The sequence below is a fragment of the Ahaetulla prasina genome, chromosome 4 (genome assembly GCF_028640845.1).
Source record: "Ahaetulla prasina isolate Xishuangbanna chromosome 4, ASM2864084v1, whole genome shotgun sequence".
NCBI classification, from domain to species: Eukaryota; Metazoa; Chordata; class Lepidosauria; order Squamata; family Colubridae; genus Ahaetulla; species Ahaetulla prasina.
Window position 1 is genome coordinate 150,945,175 of NC_080542.1, and position 13,697 is coordinate 150,958,871.

The 13,697-nt window shown below is 49.7% G+C and overlaps 1 protein-coding gene across 2 annotated transcripts; it reads right to left on the reverse strand.

Moving 5' to 3' along the window:
* Window positions 1–3,131: 3,131 nt before the first annotated feature.
* CIB3 (calcium and integrin binding family member 3) lies at window positions 3,132–12,404 on the reverse strand. Of its 2 annotated transcripts, XM_058179409.1 has the most exons (6): window positions 12,294–12,404; window positions 11,655–11,689; window positions 6,851–6,962; window positions 5,237–5,384; window positions 3,882–4,077; window positions 3,132–3,183 (listed from the first exon to the last, which is right to left on the reverse strand). In XM_058179409.1, the coding sequence occupies exons 1-6, from the start codon at window positions 12,342–12,344 to the stop codon at window positions 3,162–3,164; spliced, it is 564 nt and encodes a 187-aa protein (XP_058035392.1). In that variant the 5' UTR covers window positions 12,345–12,404; the 3' UTR covers window positions 3,132–3,161. The 2 variants fall into 2 exon arrangements, with proteins under 2 accessions (XP_058035392.1, XP_058035393.1); XM_058179410.1 differs by lacking the exons at window positions 6,851–6,962; window positions 11,655–11,689 and having other exon boundaries at window positions 12,294–12,344.
* Between the last annotated feature and the right edge of the window lie 1,293 nt (window positions 12,405–13,697).

A 13,697-nucleotide genomic window follows, 5' to 3' on the forward strand; every position in this document is an offset into this window, starting at 1 on the left:
GTTGGTGCAGCCCAGGTCTGCCAGTGGCTTGTTTGGTAACTGCCGCTCATTGTTGGCCCCTCCTTAAGTGGTTTTCCTCTGTGAGGCACAGACCCCCACTCGCAGTTAGTGCTCTTGAGTCTTACACCCCCTAATTTGCATGTAGGCATTTTGGGGGGGGGCTTTCCTGCAGGACCTTCCTTTCCTCTCCAATCAGCTGCATCTGCTGGGCCCAGGGCCCAAATCTGTCAAGATTCTTCTGAATCTTGAGTTATGGATGGACTCGGCACATCCAAGAAACTCTTTCAAAACAAGCACATCAGTAATGGTATTCACCTACCTTCGATACCAGTTCGGAATTGTGAGCACGTGCGATACCTCTGCACATGCACAGAGCGTCCGTGATGACATCCGGGGGTGGGTGGGTGGAGCCTCCCACCGTTGCTACCGGTTCTCTTGAACCAGGTAGAACCGATAGAATCCCACCACTGAAGCACATCAACCAACAAGAAATGGCTGTTGCTACTTCTCTCCCTCGTTCAGTCCTCTCCCCCCTCCCCACCCAAACTCTGCGAGGAAGGAGCGGCCCAGAGGCACCCAGCGAACTCCCATGCCTGTGACTCAGGTGCGCCTAGACCTCCCAGGTTCTGGTCTGGCACTTTCCCTGTCCACCAGGTGCTCCGTGGCACCAAGTCAGCTCTCATGTGGACTTCCCCTTCCTCACTGCAAATTGCAGATGCTGAGCTGAGCACTTTGTTCAGGCATTTCCACCTCTTCTGGTTGTTTTTGCAGAGTTTAGCTAACAAATGAATAAAGGTGTCCAATTTTCTGGGTGGCAGTTTCTGTGTTGATAAGTGAAATGCCAGGATAGATTCTGATTGCAAGTGCATAGATACTGGGTTAAAAGGGTGGTTTAAAATCCGGGGGGGGGGTGTTATACGGTTGACCATGCTGCACAGATGATCTCTGGTGGCCGACAATAGCCCCCACTTTAGGGCATTGTTAACAGAAAAGAGTAAATTACTTTGAACTCAGACTGCAGTCTATGCCATACAGCCACCGGGCGGGCTCAGTGAGCAGAGGGAGAGGCTGCACAAGTTCTGATGGCCAGCAGGACTCGTGCAGAGCCCCCCTCCCCCAGTCATTCATCCTCAGGTTCTTCATTGGAGTATCCCAGATTGTCCCTAGGGAAAGTTTGGGGTCACATCTCAGGACGACCGAAGACCTCTAGGTCAGTCATGCAGCGAGTTAGGGACAAGAGGAAGGTGACATTATGAGACCCCATCCCTTAAAAATGGGTAGGAGCATCACTCAAGACAGGGAACAGGGACGGAGGACTTTTAAGGTGCACAGGCCTAGGAAGAAAGGTGGACAGTTGATGCAAAAACATCCCCCCCAAAAAAGAAGAACAGGTGGCATTTAGATCCGAAAAAATTGTCCTGTATGTATCCAAATGTGAAAGCAAAATGTTGGAGATGTGATTGTGAGGATGCTACTTATTATCATATATGGTGGACCTGTAAAAAAGTTTTTGGATTAAAATATGGTGGATCATGCAGAATATTTTGAAAAAGAAGATTAAGTTTACTCCACAGTTTTTCTTATTAGGAATAATTTCGGACTGTACAGTTATAGAGACTAAATTGATTTTGAACTTAATAACTGCCGTGAGATTATTGATTGCACAATATTGGAAGAAAGAATTACCTACAATTGGAGAATGGATTAGTAAAGTATCCAATTTAGCAGAAATGGCAAAAATTTCTGCCTACTTGAAAGATTATACACAAGAAAAATATATTTTGGAATGGAGAAAGTGGATTGATTATATTCAAAATAAGTATCAGATTAAAAAATACCAATTAGCTTTTGAGTGAAGTTAGGATTTGTTTTGTATTAGTAAATTTAAGAAAGAAGGGAATTGATAGTGGGAAGGTGTGAAAGGATTGAGGATTATGTCTTATGTTATATTTTAGATTATGTTGGTTAGATACAATACCCTGTATTTTGTTCTGGGAAGTCTTGGGGGAGGGAGGGGAAAGGGGGGGAAGGGGGAAGATTATAAATTGATTGCTTGCCAATGTACATGAATAATTGAATAATTAATTAAGTTGGAATTGTGCAAAGCCGGGCCTGCTCAGCAAGCACTCCAGAAGGGAAAGGGCAGGGAGAGAGGAGAAGAGAGAAGGAAGAAAGTAGGTAGGTAGGTAGTAGGGGGAGAAGAAGGAGGGGAAGTGAGAGGGTCAGAAAGGGTGGAAATGAGAAGTGGGAAGGAGGAGAGGAAGTAGGAAAGTGAGGTGGAGGAAGATGGAGAAAGTAAAAGAAGGTAGAGAAGGGTAGAAAGCTTTAAGGAAGGGAGTGGTGATTGGGCAGGCCTGATTGAGTACAATTTATGGATAGGAATAAATGTTGGATAATTGAATGTATTGTACACTGGTTAAATTGTTGGAAATATTATGGAAAATTTAAAAAAAATTGGGGGAAAAAAAAAGAACAGGATTGAAAACAAGGATGGACACTTTTATCTTCGTTTTCATGCGATGAAATATAGTTGAATGCAGACCATCCCAGATTTTTTTAGTGTCCAATCAGGTTCTTTATTTCACAGCCTGGAAGAGCCGAAGTGGGCTGGCAGTTTTCTTCTGAGGCATGAGGCTTCAATCGATCTCCAGTAAGGAACCCTGCCCCTGTCCCCAATGGGGAACATCCACTTCAGGGTCATTTGGTTAGTTCCAGTAATGGCCTGCGCTCAGCCCAGGGTGTGAGAGTTGAGTCTGGCACCGTTGCCCCTAATACACCGGAGTCCATAATGCACCGAGCGATCTCAGCCTGTAGCAGTTGCTGCTGCCCTGACGTGGTTCCCCAAGGTCTGGAATGGTTTGGCTCCTTCCACAAGCAAAGCAAATCGATAAGAATTCTGACTTATAAAAACAAAATCAAACATCCTCCTACTGTTAAAAAAATTATCCATTCCCATTTCATAATTGGTATTTAAGAGGGAAGGTCCTCCTTCTCCTCTTTGGAGCATTTGTTTCCCTCTGGCCATCATGTGGGTCTGGATGGCTTGAAAGGGATCCAAGTGAGTGGCAGGTGTCACCCGCTGCAGCTTCAGCTCAGCATCGGAAAGAAGGGGAGACATATTGATGATGTTCATCATTTTGAGAGCCTGTCAGGTTTTCTGATCAGATTCGAATATGAAAGGTGCTGTTAAACAAACAAACAAACAAACCACAATTTACTTGGGAGCTTCTGTGAGAAGAGCAGTCAGAAGTGTTAATCAAAACCTCTATCACAAAACTTTTGCCCAAAGCCACTTATTCCAGGCTTTTGCCCAGCCTGGCAGCTTCCAGCCCCTTGGACTTCACCTCCCAGAACCCCCATTAGTCTCCTGCCTCTTCAGGGGGATCCCACCCCCAAATGGAGTGGAGAGAAATTGCTAGTGCCTTGGTTGGTAGCATTTTGCACAGAAGTCGCTGTGTGGCAGCGGTGAAATCTGGCTGGATCTGTCTGGCTCGTGCGAACTAGTAGCACCAGCGGCGGGAGGCTCTGCCCACCCACTAGGATGTCATTACATCCCGTTTTTGACCCTCTGCATGCGCAGAAGAGGCACATGCGCTCTAACGCCTGAACCAGTAGCAAAGGTAATTGCATTTCACCACTGGTGTGTGGTGTATGACAGTTTTGCCCGTGAAAAAAGCTTTGGCTCAGCTGGCACTGGCCTGAAACCACTGCAGCCCTCGAGGCTTCCTCCCGAGCCAAATCCTTCATGGAGTTCTGGGAGGTTGTTCAACGAAAGCCGGGTTTCCCAGCTGGTTTGAAGGGAGGGTCTCGCCCAGGACTGGCTTCCTCACTGGGGGGGGAGGGGAAGAGACAGGCTGGTGCAGAAAGAAGACCCCCCTGACCTGAGGAAGTCGGGCGCTCTCACAATCATGTGCTGGAAGTCTTCCAGAGAGAGCCGGCCATCATTGTCCAAGTCAGCTTCATCGATCACTTTGTTGCACACCAGGCTGACCTCCTCCGGGGTCAGCTCTTTGCGGGTCAGCTTGTTGACTGTCTTCTCCAGGTCAGACTTGCAGATGTAGTTGTCGTCATTAAAGTCTGCTGAAGGAGCCCCTGCAACGCTTAGTGACAGCCAGAGGAGAGTCTCCCTTTGCTCACCCTTGGCCCCCGACCTCCATGGATGGAAAGAGAGGGCTGTTGCTGTCATCTGTAACAGGAGGCCCTTACCTGTTGGTCCGCAGCCCACTACTGGGCCACGGTCCTTTTGCAACCGGGCCACTGGGTGGGATGGCTGGGGCACGCGCCAGTGCCCGCATACATAGTCCCACTCATGTCCCCAGTTCACCCCCTCCCCCCCCCGCTCCAGGCCCCCAACCTGGAAAGGTTGGGGAATTCTCCTCTGGAAGATGGAGCATCCAAGATCCAGATTCAGCCGGCCCCAAACAAGGGGCTTTGGAAGAAAAAGATTGACAGTCACACACACGCGCGCGCACACACACACACACACACACGGGATGGGCAGCTGAGCCTCCATGGAGCACCTCCAAAAGGAAGGCTGGTCGCTCACAGCTCAGCCTGTCAGCAGTTTGCCCCTGCCCGGCTTCTCCCCAGCTCTGCAGCCAGCCCCATGGAAATGAGGCCGGCTCAAGAGGAAGGGGGAATGAAGAAGGCCTTTCTTCTAGGAATGGCACCGTGCAAGGGCATAGGGATTCCCAGCCCTGAAAGCTTCCCGGCAGAGGACAGGGAGCCGGTGCGGGTGGAGGGATCTGAATGACTTCCCTGTAAACCAGTGGTGGTATTCTGTAAACCTGTAGCGGCAGCTGCGGGAGGCTTTGCCCACCCACCCAGACATCATCATGTCCTGTTTTTGACGCTCCGTGCATCCGCTCACATTTGCAAACCGATAGCAAAGGTAAGTGACTACCACCCTGCTCTTAAACCCTCAGTAGCTTCTGGCAAAGGAAGGAGCCTTGGACCCCTGGCCTGCTCTCTTCTTTTTTCCCCTCTGCTGCAGGTGTGCCTCTTGGCAATGGCTGGTCCTTCCCCCTGCCCCACAAAGAAAAGAAAGGGGCCCCGGGAGTTCTAGTTCATTAGCCCAATGTGCCTGGCTGGAGACCTCAGTGTCCTTGGTGGTGCTAATAAAGGAGGGACGAACACGGCAGCTGCAGCTTTCTGCCTCCCTCTGATTGTCCCGTGGTTCCTCCCTGTGGATTGCACTCACCCCCGCCCCTCCCCACTCCGGCACTTGCCTGCTCACCATAGATTTTGAAGGCGTAATAGGCCTTGAGGTCACGCGGTGCCATTTCGCTCATGACTGAGAACATGTCCAAAAAGTCGTCCAAGGTCATGTTGCCTTCCCCGTCCTCAGAGAAGACCTCGGCTATGCGCTGGCGGAAGGGATTGTCCTGCAGGGGAGGGGGAGAGAAGGTGTAGAATCATAATATAGGCCCGTAAGAGACTTTGGAGGTCTTCTAGTCTGATCCCCTCCCGAAGGCGAGAGACCTTGTAGCTTCCTGGACAAATGGTGGCCCAATCTTTTCTTGAAAACCTCCAGTGATGGAGCACCCACAACTATTCCATGGACTATGGGAAAATACTTCTGAATGCCAGGCTGAATCGCCCTCTGATGAGCTTCCACCCATTGCTTCTGATCCTGCCCTCAAGTGCCGTGGAGAATCGCTTCCTGCTGGCAGGATGACAGCCACCTACCTGAGCCTTCTCCCCTTCTCCCCACATGCCTGGTTCCCTTAGCCGCAAGTGGCCTGTGTTGATTTTGAACCTGAGTCGAGGCCAAAGGAATCCAGAATTGGCTTTGATTGCTCCAGAGGGGAAGAAGCCAGAGATAACCCCCCCACTGCAAAAGCCCCTTCCAAGCGGCGATTGACAGGAGCCTCTGCCTGCCTTTTCTTCCAGGGTTGGAGTATCTGCATAGCTCTGGAAGCCAAGGCTATTCTGTGCCCAGAGTAGGAGAAGGTGATTCTTCCTCCTTCTCTAGCCTGAGGAGAAGAGTTCCTACCCGTTTTCCCTGAAACTCCTCGTGGACCCAGCATTTTTTTACTACTAGTTCTCCAGAACTAGTAGTTAAAAATGCTTTAAAAAGTTTTTAAAAAGTTCTGACGATCATGCGTCGCTCAGCTGATTGTTTGACTTTTTTTTTTTTACTTTTTAAGCATTTTTTTACTATCGGTTTGGGCAAATAGGTAGTAAAAAATACTTTAAAATAATAATAAAAAAAAGAGGCTCCGATGATCACAGCTGTGCCGCGCAATCGTCAGAGCCTTTTTAAACCTTTTTAAAAGCAATTTTTTACTACCTATTCGCCTGAACCGGTAGTAAAAAAAATGCTTTTAAAAAGTTTTTTAAAAGGTTCTCACAATTGTGTGCCACAACTGATAAACTCCCCCCGCCCCGTGCACTCTTCTACTTACCTTCCCAAATCTCCTTTTGGTGCACGGCGCACACGCGGCCAGTGAACTGGTAGCAAACCAGTTCAGATTTCACCACTGCCACGAGGGGATATTTGCAGTCTTGGCTGACTTAAGGGTTAGGGATGGACTCCATTTCTCACAGCAGCGGATGCACACACACACACACACACACACACATGCGCGCACACACACACACACACACAGAGGCTTTCACTCTGCTCTAAATCCTCCTGGGGGGGATTGCTTGCAAACCCCTTGGTGATATCCAGGCACCGAGGCCTAAAGCCCGCAGAAACGTTCTCCTCCCCACCCCCCGCCAGGCAGGACCAGCCCTGGATGTCCTGCCTCCTTCCACCCACCCCCACGTGTGTGTCCCAGCATGCACAGGCCCAAACTGGCCACCCTCCCTGCAGAGAAGACCCTGCTCCCAACCATCACCGTACCTTGAGCTCCGGCATGCTGGCAATGAGCTCATACGGGAGCTTCACGCTGGGCTTCCTGGTGTAGTCTTGTGGCACTAACTGGGGCGCCAAGTCACGGTACTTGTCAAACAGCCTGCGAGGAAAGAAGCAGAGGAAAGGTTTCCGTCTTGGTTGGCAGGCCCAGGCCTGGCCATGGGGCGCCTGCTTTCAGCCAAGAAGAGAGGATGCTTCTTGGGCTGCCAAGGAATGCTGCCCTGCACCAGGGAAGCTTCCCGGCTGGTACGAGGCTTGCAAAGCATCACCACCCTAAGGGAACCCTTAGGCTTAGCAACACTGCGGATGTCGGCTGCTCTGGCACCCCTGGTTGGGGTTCATTTGTTCATTTATATCCCACCCTCGGATTGAAATTCACTTACCTTCCTTACCAGTTTGCACGTGTGCAAAACCCAGAGGCTTAAAATTGTCACAAAAAAGTGTCATCATGATGTCCGCATGGGCGGGCGGAGCCTCCTGCAGCTACCTACGCCGCCTTCGACATGACCTGAGTTTAACTCATAGAATCATCTATTACAATGTCCTTCCTGTCAAAGACTACTTTAGCTTCAATTGCAACGATACACAAGCACACAATAGATTTAAGCTTAATGTTAACCGCTCCAATCTTGATTGCAGAAAATATGACTTCAGTAACAGTTATTAATGCTTGGAACACACTACCTGACTCTGTGGTCTCTTCTCAAAATCCCCAAAGCTTCAATCAAAAACTATCTACCATTGACCTCACCCCATTCCTAAGAGGTCTGTAAGGGGCGTGCATAAGAGCACAAGAGTGCCTACCGTTCCTATACTATTGTTTCCTTTCGTTATATCCAATTAATATAGTTATTACATACTCATACTCATATATATGCTTATATATTGTATAATTATTTCATGCTTATGCTTATATATACTGTGTGACAAAAATAAATTAATTAATTAAATAAATACTGCCACCAGTTCACCCTAGCCAGATAAAACCGGCTGAATTTCACCCCTGTCCCATCCGTGTTATTTTGATAAATCACTCAAGGCGAGGAACTCGTGTAGATTCCTTCCTTCTCCCAGTTTTCCCACCTGTGTGGTGAGAAAGAGGGACTGGCCCAAAGTCACCCAGCCAGCTGTCCTGCCTGAAGTGGGACTAGAACTCCCTGTATCCTGGTTTCTAGCCTGGGAGGCTTCAGCGCTAGGCCGAGCTGGCTCTTTGAGCAGTAGATCCACTCTTAAATTGCTGCTCTTCTCACAAGTTTTATTCTGCAACTTTATTCCAGGTTCTGAATTCCAGGATGTAGCATTTTCTTTAAATTAAGACCCTCCTTCAGGAAGTCTGCCAGAGGCATCTTTGTATCCCACCTTTCTGTTGCCTCAAAATGCTGCTTCATCAGCCACGATGGAACCCATCTTTGCATGAAAGTGAATTTTCCTGAATCACAGTTGGATGCACTTTAACTGTCATCTGGCTTGTGTATGTGTGTGTATGTGTGGACATATGTGAACTTAGAGTCATTGAGTCCTAGGGCCAGAAGGGAAGACCTTGGAAGTCTTCTAATCCAGCCCTCTGTTCACACAGGAGACCTTATATCAGGGATCTGTAATTTCAAAGAGCCATTTGGACCCGTTTCCCACAGAAAACAAAACACCAGGAGCCATCAAAACCCTTCCTGTGCCCAACTATTTCTTGAGCGGCCACAAAACTAGCATATGTAGTTGAATTAAATATTCTGTTTTCTTCTGAAACTTTTCTTTTCTTGGATTTATCCTTGGTTGGCCTACCGGGGGTTGAAAAGCTCAATAAATCACGAGCCAGTGGGTGTCACACATTGGTGGTTGTGACACATATTTTGAGCGACAGGGAGCCACAGCAGAGGGGTGAAAGAGCCACATGCAGCTCCAGAGCTGCAAGTTGCTAACCCCTGCCTTACACCATACCAGATAAACAGTTGTCCCGTCTTCTCTTGAAAACCTCCACCCATTACCTCTTGTCCTTCTCTCAAGTTCTTTGGAGGATAGGTTGACCCCCTCTCCTCTCTGTGACATCCCCCCTTCAAATATTGGAAGACTGCTATCATGTCACCCTTAGTCCTCCTCTTGGTTAGACTAGGTACACCTAATTCCCTCAATATTCCATCGTGAAGTTTAGTTCTCCAGCTTAGCCCTTGGACTAGGAGAAAAATGGGACCTCCTCTGAGTTGTATCTTGTTGATGCAAGCTAAAATTTTATTCCCCTATTCACCATGACAGACCCATAGGTATATCAACATGGGATCAGATCCTGCATCCCAGATTGGTACATTGGAGTCCTTTGGGTTTGTCCGATAGATGTTGCTCTGAGGCTCTTATTTGTCAGCCCTTTCCCCCCAATCTACGTCATCTATTATCATCTCATTTATTTGGCCCATATGGCCCCAGAAGGATTCCTCCCCCTCATCCCAGGAACAGATTTATTACCATATTAAGAAAAACTTCATGCAATTTCATGCAACTTGTCAATACATTCCTTCACTATGAACTCTTGAATCTGATACCCAGGAGACATTCTCCCACCCATCTCTCCAACTCAAAAGGTCTCAGGTGGGTCTGAAATCAAGCACTGAGTTGTAGCCAAACAAACCCCAACTGATTGACATTTGTCAATCTGGAAGGACAAATTCAATAGCCTCCGAACTGCCTCCGAACTGGCCACTTTTATTGCCACCAGAAAAATGGTTCCGTTACAATATTTTTTGGAAGCTGAATTTTGGCTCTGCAAATTCCGGGTGTGGGGCCTGAGTGGGATGCCTCCAGGGATGGGATGCTGGGGGTTCGCAGGGGTTCGGGAGAACCTCTAGGTAAGATTCTGTGCAGTTTGGAGAACCCCCAAATTCCACTCCTGGCTGGCTCTGCCCACCCCTCCCCTCCCCTCCCAGGAGTCCCCACAAGGCCAGTTTTGGATGCCTACCAGAAGTTTGGGAGGGCCTCCGGAACCTGGGGAGGCTGTTTTTGCCCTACTGGAGGCTCGGCCAAATTCCCCTCCTCCGCCGTGGTGCAGGAGGCCAACTAGGCCCTGCCCACCATGGCCACACTCATCCAGCAACTGGGCAGAGAACCCCTTGCTAAAATTTTTGAAGCCCATCCCTGGGTGCCTCCTTTTGCCCTTTCTTGCCCCCAGAAGAGGAACATAAATGGTGGGGCGAAGTTACAACACTGCTCTCCCATTGCTCCTGCGAGTAGGGCCGCAAGTGCCTGTGATGCTCTCATGAGGTCCGAAGCACCCATGACGCTCTCACAAGTGGGGCTGTGAGCAGTGGTGGGATTCAAGTAATTTAACAACCGGTTCTCTGCCCTAATGATTTCTTCCAACAGCCAGTTTGCCAAACTGCTCAGAAAGTTAACAACCGGTTCTCCCGAAGTGGTGCGAACTGGCTGAATCCCACCACTGGCTGTGAGCCCCCACAACCCTTGCGCGCATGGGGCTGTGTGCGTGTGCACATGCGTGCTCCCCAGCTGGCTGCTCACATGGCCTGATTGCGAAAATGCCATGGTCCAGTAGTGGGCCATGGCCCACAGGTTGGGGACCCCTGGGATAAAGGATGAATTCCAGTTTCCAAGGCTGGTCCGAGGGAATGCTTGGTCAGCCTCACCTGGCTGCTGCTAGCGCTGCCAAAAACGCTTTCAGTTTTGATTCAAGCATGTTGCTTCCTTTCACAGTTCGCGGGGTGGGCTCCCTTTTTTTATTTGCTATCGGTCCCTGGAATGTGGGACTTTGTGGAGCCGAAGCAGGGGTGAAATCCAGCAGGTCCTGACAGGTTCTGGAGAATCAGTAGTGGAAATTTTGAGTAGTTTGGAAAACCGGCAAATACCACCTCTGGCTGGCCCCAGAGTGGGGTGGGAATGGAGTTTTTGCCATTTCCTTTCCCTCCCACACCCACCAAGCCATGCCCACAGAACCATTAGTAAAAAAAATTGGATTTCACCACTGGGCCGAAGTGGCGAAAAAGTAGCAACGGGGCATTTCCTACAATAGGAGGCTGGCAAGAGGAGAGGTATTCCCTTGGGGGGCCTCTTTGTCAGAGCCATTCTTGCGGGAGGGGAGAGGGCCCTCTTTTCATTTGGACAGCCTTGGTCAGTTAGAGGAAGAGCAGAAGGAAGCCCATGTTTCGAAGAGCCTCCTTTCCCCATCAATAATGCATGGCTTGTTCATGGTACAGTTATGGCCTTGGCTCCCATCCCAGAGATGAAAACGGGCTCATGCTTAGGTTTCACGAACGGCAGGCTTTTCCCCAGCTGCGTCCCTTGGCCACAGCTTGTCCTACAAATTGTGACGGAGAGTAGCTTTCATCTAAAGAAAGCGCTCTTCCCTTGGATGTCCTGAGCAATGTCCCTGGGGTCCTGCCCTCTTGCAAGAACTCATGATCCACGGAAGGGAGGGCCTTTGTAGGGAGCAGGGGTCGGGCGCCTAATCAATCTATGGTCAAAAACGATGTTGTAACATTGCATTGCTTTTAAACTGTGGTGGTAATCCTGCAAACTTTGGCTTGGAGGAAAGGATGCCGAATTTGGAGGGGGCTCCCTTCCGAACAGATACACATTGGCATTTATTGGTTCGCCTGTTGAGCTCTGTGTGGGTGCCAGCCTAAGGAGAAGCTGCCAAGCCTTGGCAATCTTCCCTTCACAACTAGACTAAGAGGGCTCCCCTCCTTTCGACTTGGGGGAGCAAGTCAAAAAAACCTGCCTCTTCTATCCCAACCCTTCGAAAAAACTTTCTCCCCTTGGGTCTAGGAATTTGCAGGGCAGCCGCAGGTCTCACCTCAGGATTTCTTTCCTTGTGAAAAACGTGACATCCTGAAAGATGAAAGCAACATGAAACAGGAGCATGAGAGCCAGCAAGCATAGGATCCCTCGATGCTGGGCAATTTTGCATCATCTACCTTGTTTCCCTGAAAATAAGACCCTGTCTTATATTTTTTTGAACCCTGAACTAAGCGCTTGACCTTATTGCTATGCGCTCAAAAGCCCAATTGGGCTTGTTATCAGGGGATGTCTTATTTTGGGGAAAACAGGGTATTACCAATTGACAGGATTCCTCTCTCCCCCCCCCCATTTTCCCTGCATGAAGTCTTGAAATTCCCCCTCATCCCTGCCCACCTGCCCTCCCAATTCCCCTGTTCACTCCACCTTGAGAAGAAGTTCCCTTCACAAGGAGCAGCAACTTTCCTCCCCTCCCCTCTGAAAAACACAGCAGGAGAGAGAGAGGGAGGGAGGGGGAGAGAGAAAGAGAGGGAGAGACAGAGGGAGGGAGGGGAGAGAGACAGAAATAGAGACAGAGAGAGGGAGAGAGAGGGAGAAGGAGGGAAGAGAGAGACAGAGACAGAGAGAGAAAGAGAGAGGGAGAGAGAGGGAGGGAGAGAGAGAGAAAGAGAGAGAGAGATGGAAAGAAACTGGGTACCTGATAGGCATCCAGCTGTTCTTGGGTGAAGATGGTCTGCTTGTTACCCATTTCTGCACCCCCCGCAGTGAGCCATGGCTTCCTCGGTCCCCAAGGTGGCTTTCCAGAGAGGCCGGAGACGGAGATTAGGCAGAACTGCAGCCCTGGACTCTGGGAGGCTCAAGAGGATCAGGTGTCTGCTTGCTTTGCTCCACGGATCTCTGGATCATAATAGGGGCATTTCATCAAATCTTCAGAGCGGAGGTGGCACGTGGTGAGCGCCCGGCACCCCCTGCTTCTGCCGCGCTCCAGACAGGCTCAGATTACATCATGGGCACCCAGCTGCATCGGATGGCTTTTAGGAAACTGTCTCACTACCCGATGGGTGTAGGTGTGGAGTGTGTTCTGCCTCACACAAGTGCCAAACACTTCCAGTTGCTTTCTGTGTGGAGATTTGTTATTTGGGTGTTAAGGTTTACAATAAGACTTACCCCAAACCCTCTCCTCCCATCCGGAAATGGTTTCTTGGAGGTTTGCTCTCAGCTGGCATTTGTACAGGATTGACCAGCAATTGGTGGAATCCTGCCATTGCACCATTTAGCCAAAATGGCATGGGACTGTCAACACATTCTTCTGATGCCCTGCATAGAATGCCACATGATGCCCAGTGGTGAAATCTGGCCAGATCTATTCGGCTCTCGTGAACCGGTAGTGCCTGTGGCGGGGGGCTCTGCCCACCTGCTGGGATGTCATTATATCCCGTTTTTTACCCTCTGCACATGTGCAGAAGTGGCTTGCTCCTGTGCACTCCCATTTCTGAACTGGTAGTGAATGTAAGTAGATTTCACTGCTGATGATGCCCATCCATCTGTGGCATCCAACAGGGTGGGTGGGAGCAGTGGTGAAATGCACTTATCTTCGATACCGGTTCAGAAATGTGAGCTTGCACGCCTCTTCTGCACATGTGCAGAGGGTCAAAAACGGGAGATAATGATGTCCCGGTGGGTGGACGGAGCCTCCCACCGCCGGCCCTACTGGTTTGCATGAGCTGGATAGATCCAGCTGGATTTCACCGCTGGGTGGAAGTCATATCATCTCTCCAGTGGCAGGAACAACCTCTACTTGGATCTGGCCTGCTGTGGCATCATACCAGCACCAAAGAGAGTTAGGACCAAGGAAGAGCTTGGAACGGAGAGAGAATGGCCACACTGCAGATCAAGACTTCCAAAGTAGGTGAGGGATTAGGGTGTTAGGAATTTTCACCAGATACGGTCGAGTTTTAAGAACAACAGCCAGCACCATGGAGGAGCCAGGTCCACCTTAGAAGGGAAGTTTCTCAAGGACTTTGGCCAAAGCCTCAATTGGGAGAGATGGGGGTGAGGGTTAGGGTACAGATAGCAGGACAGGGGGAAGGGTGGCCCTCAG

Bases quoted from the DNA above. Each gene is read 5' to 3' on its own strand.
- CIB3 (XM_058179409.1), bottom strand. From the start codon at position 12,344: ATGGGTAACAAGCAGACCATCTTCACCCAAGAACAGCTGGATGCCTAT. The intron at 11,690-12,293 runs GTACCCAGTTTC...TTCATCTTTCAG, and splicing joins AACAGCTGGATGCCTATCAG to GATGTCACGTTTTTCACAAG. The intron at 5,385-6,850 runs GTACGGTGATGG...CCTCCCCTGCAG, and splicing joins CCAGCATGCCGGAGCTCAAG to GACAATCCCTTCCGCCAGCG.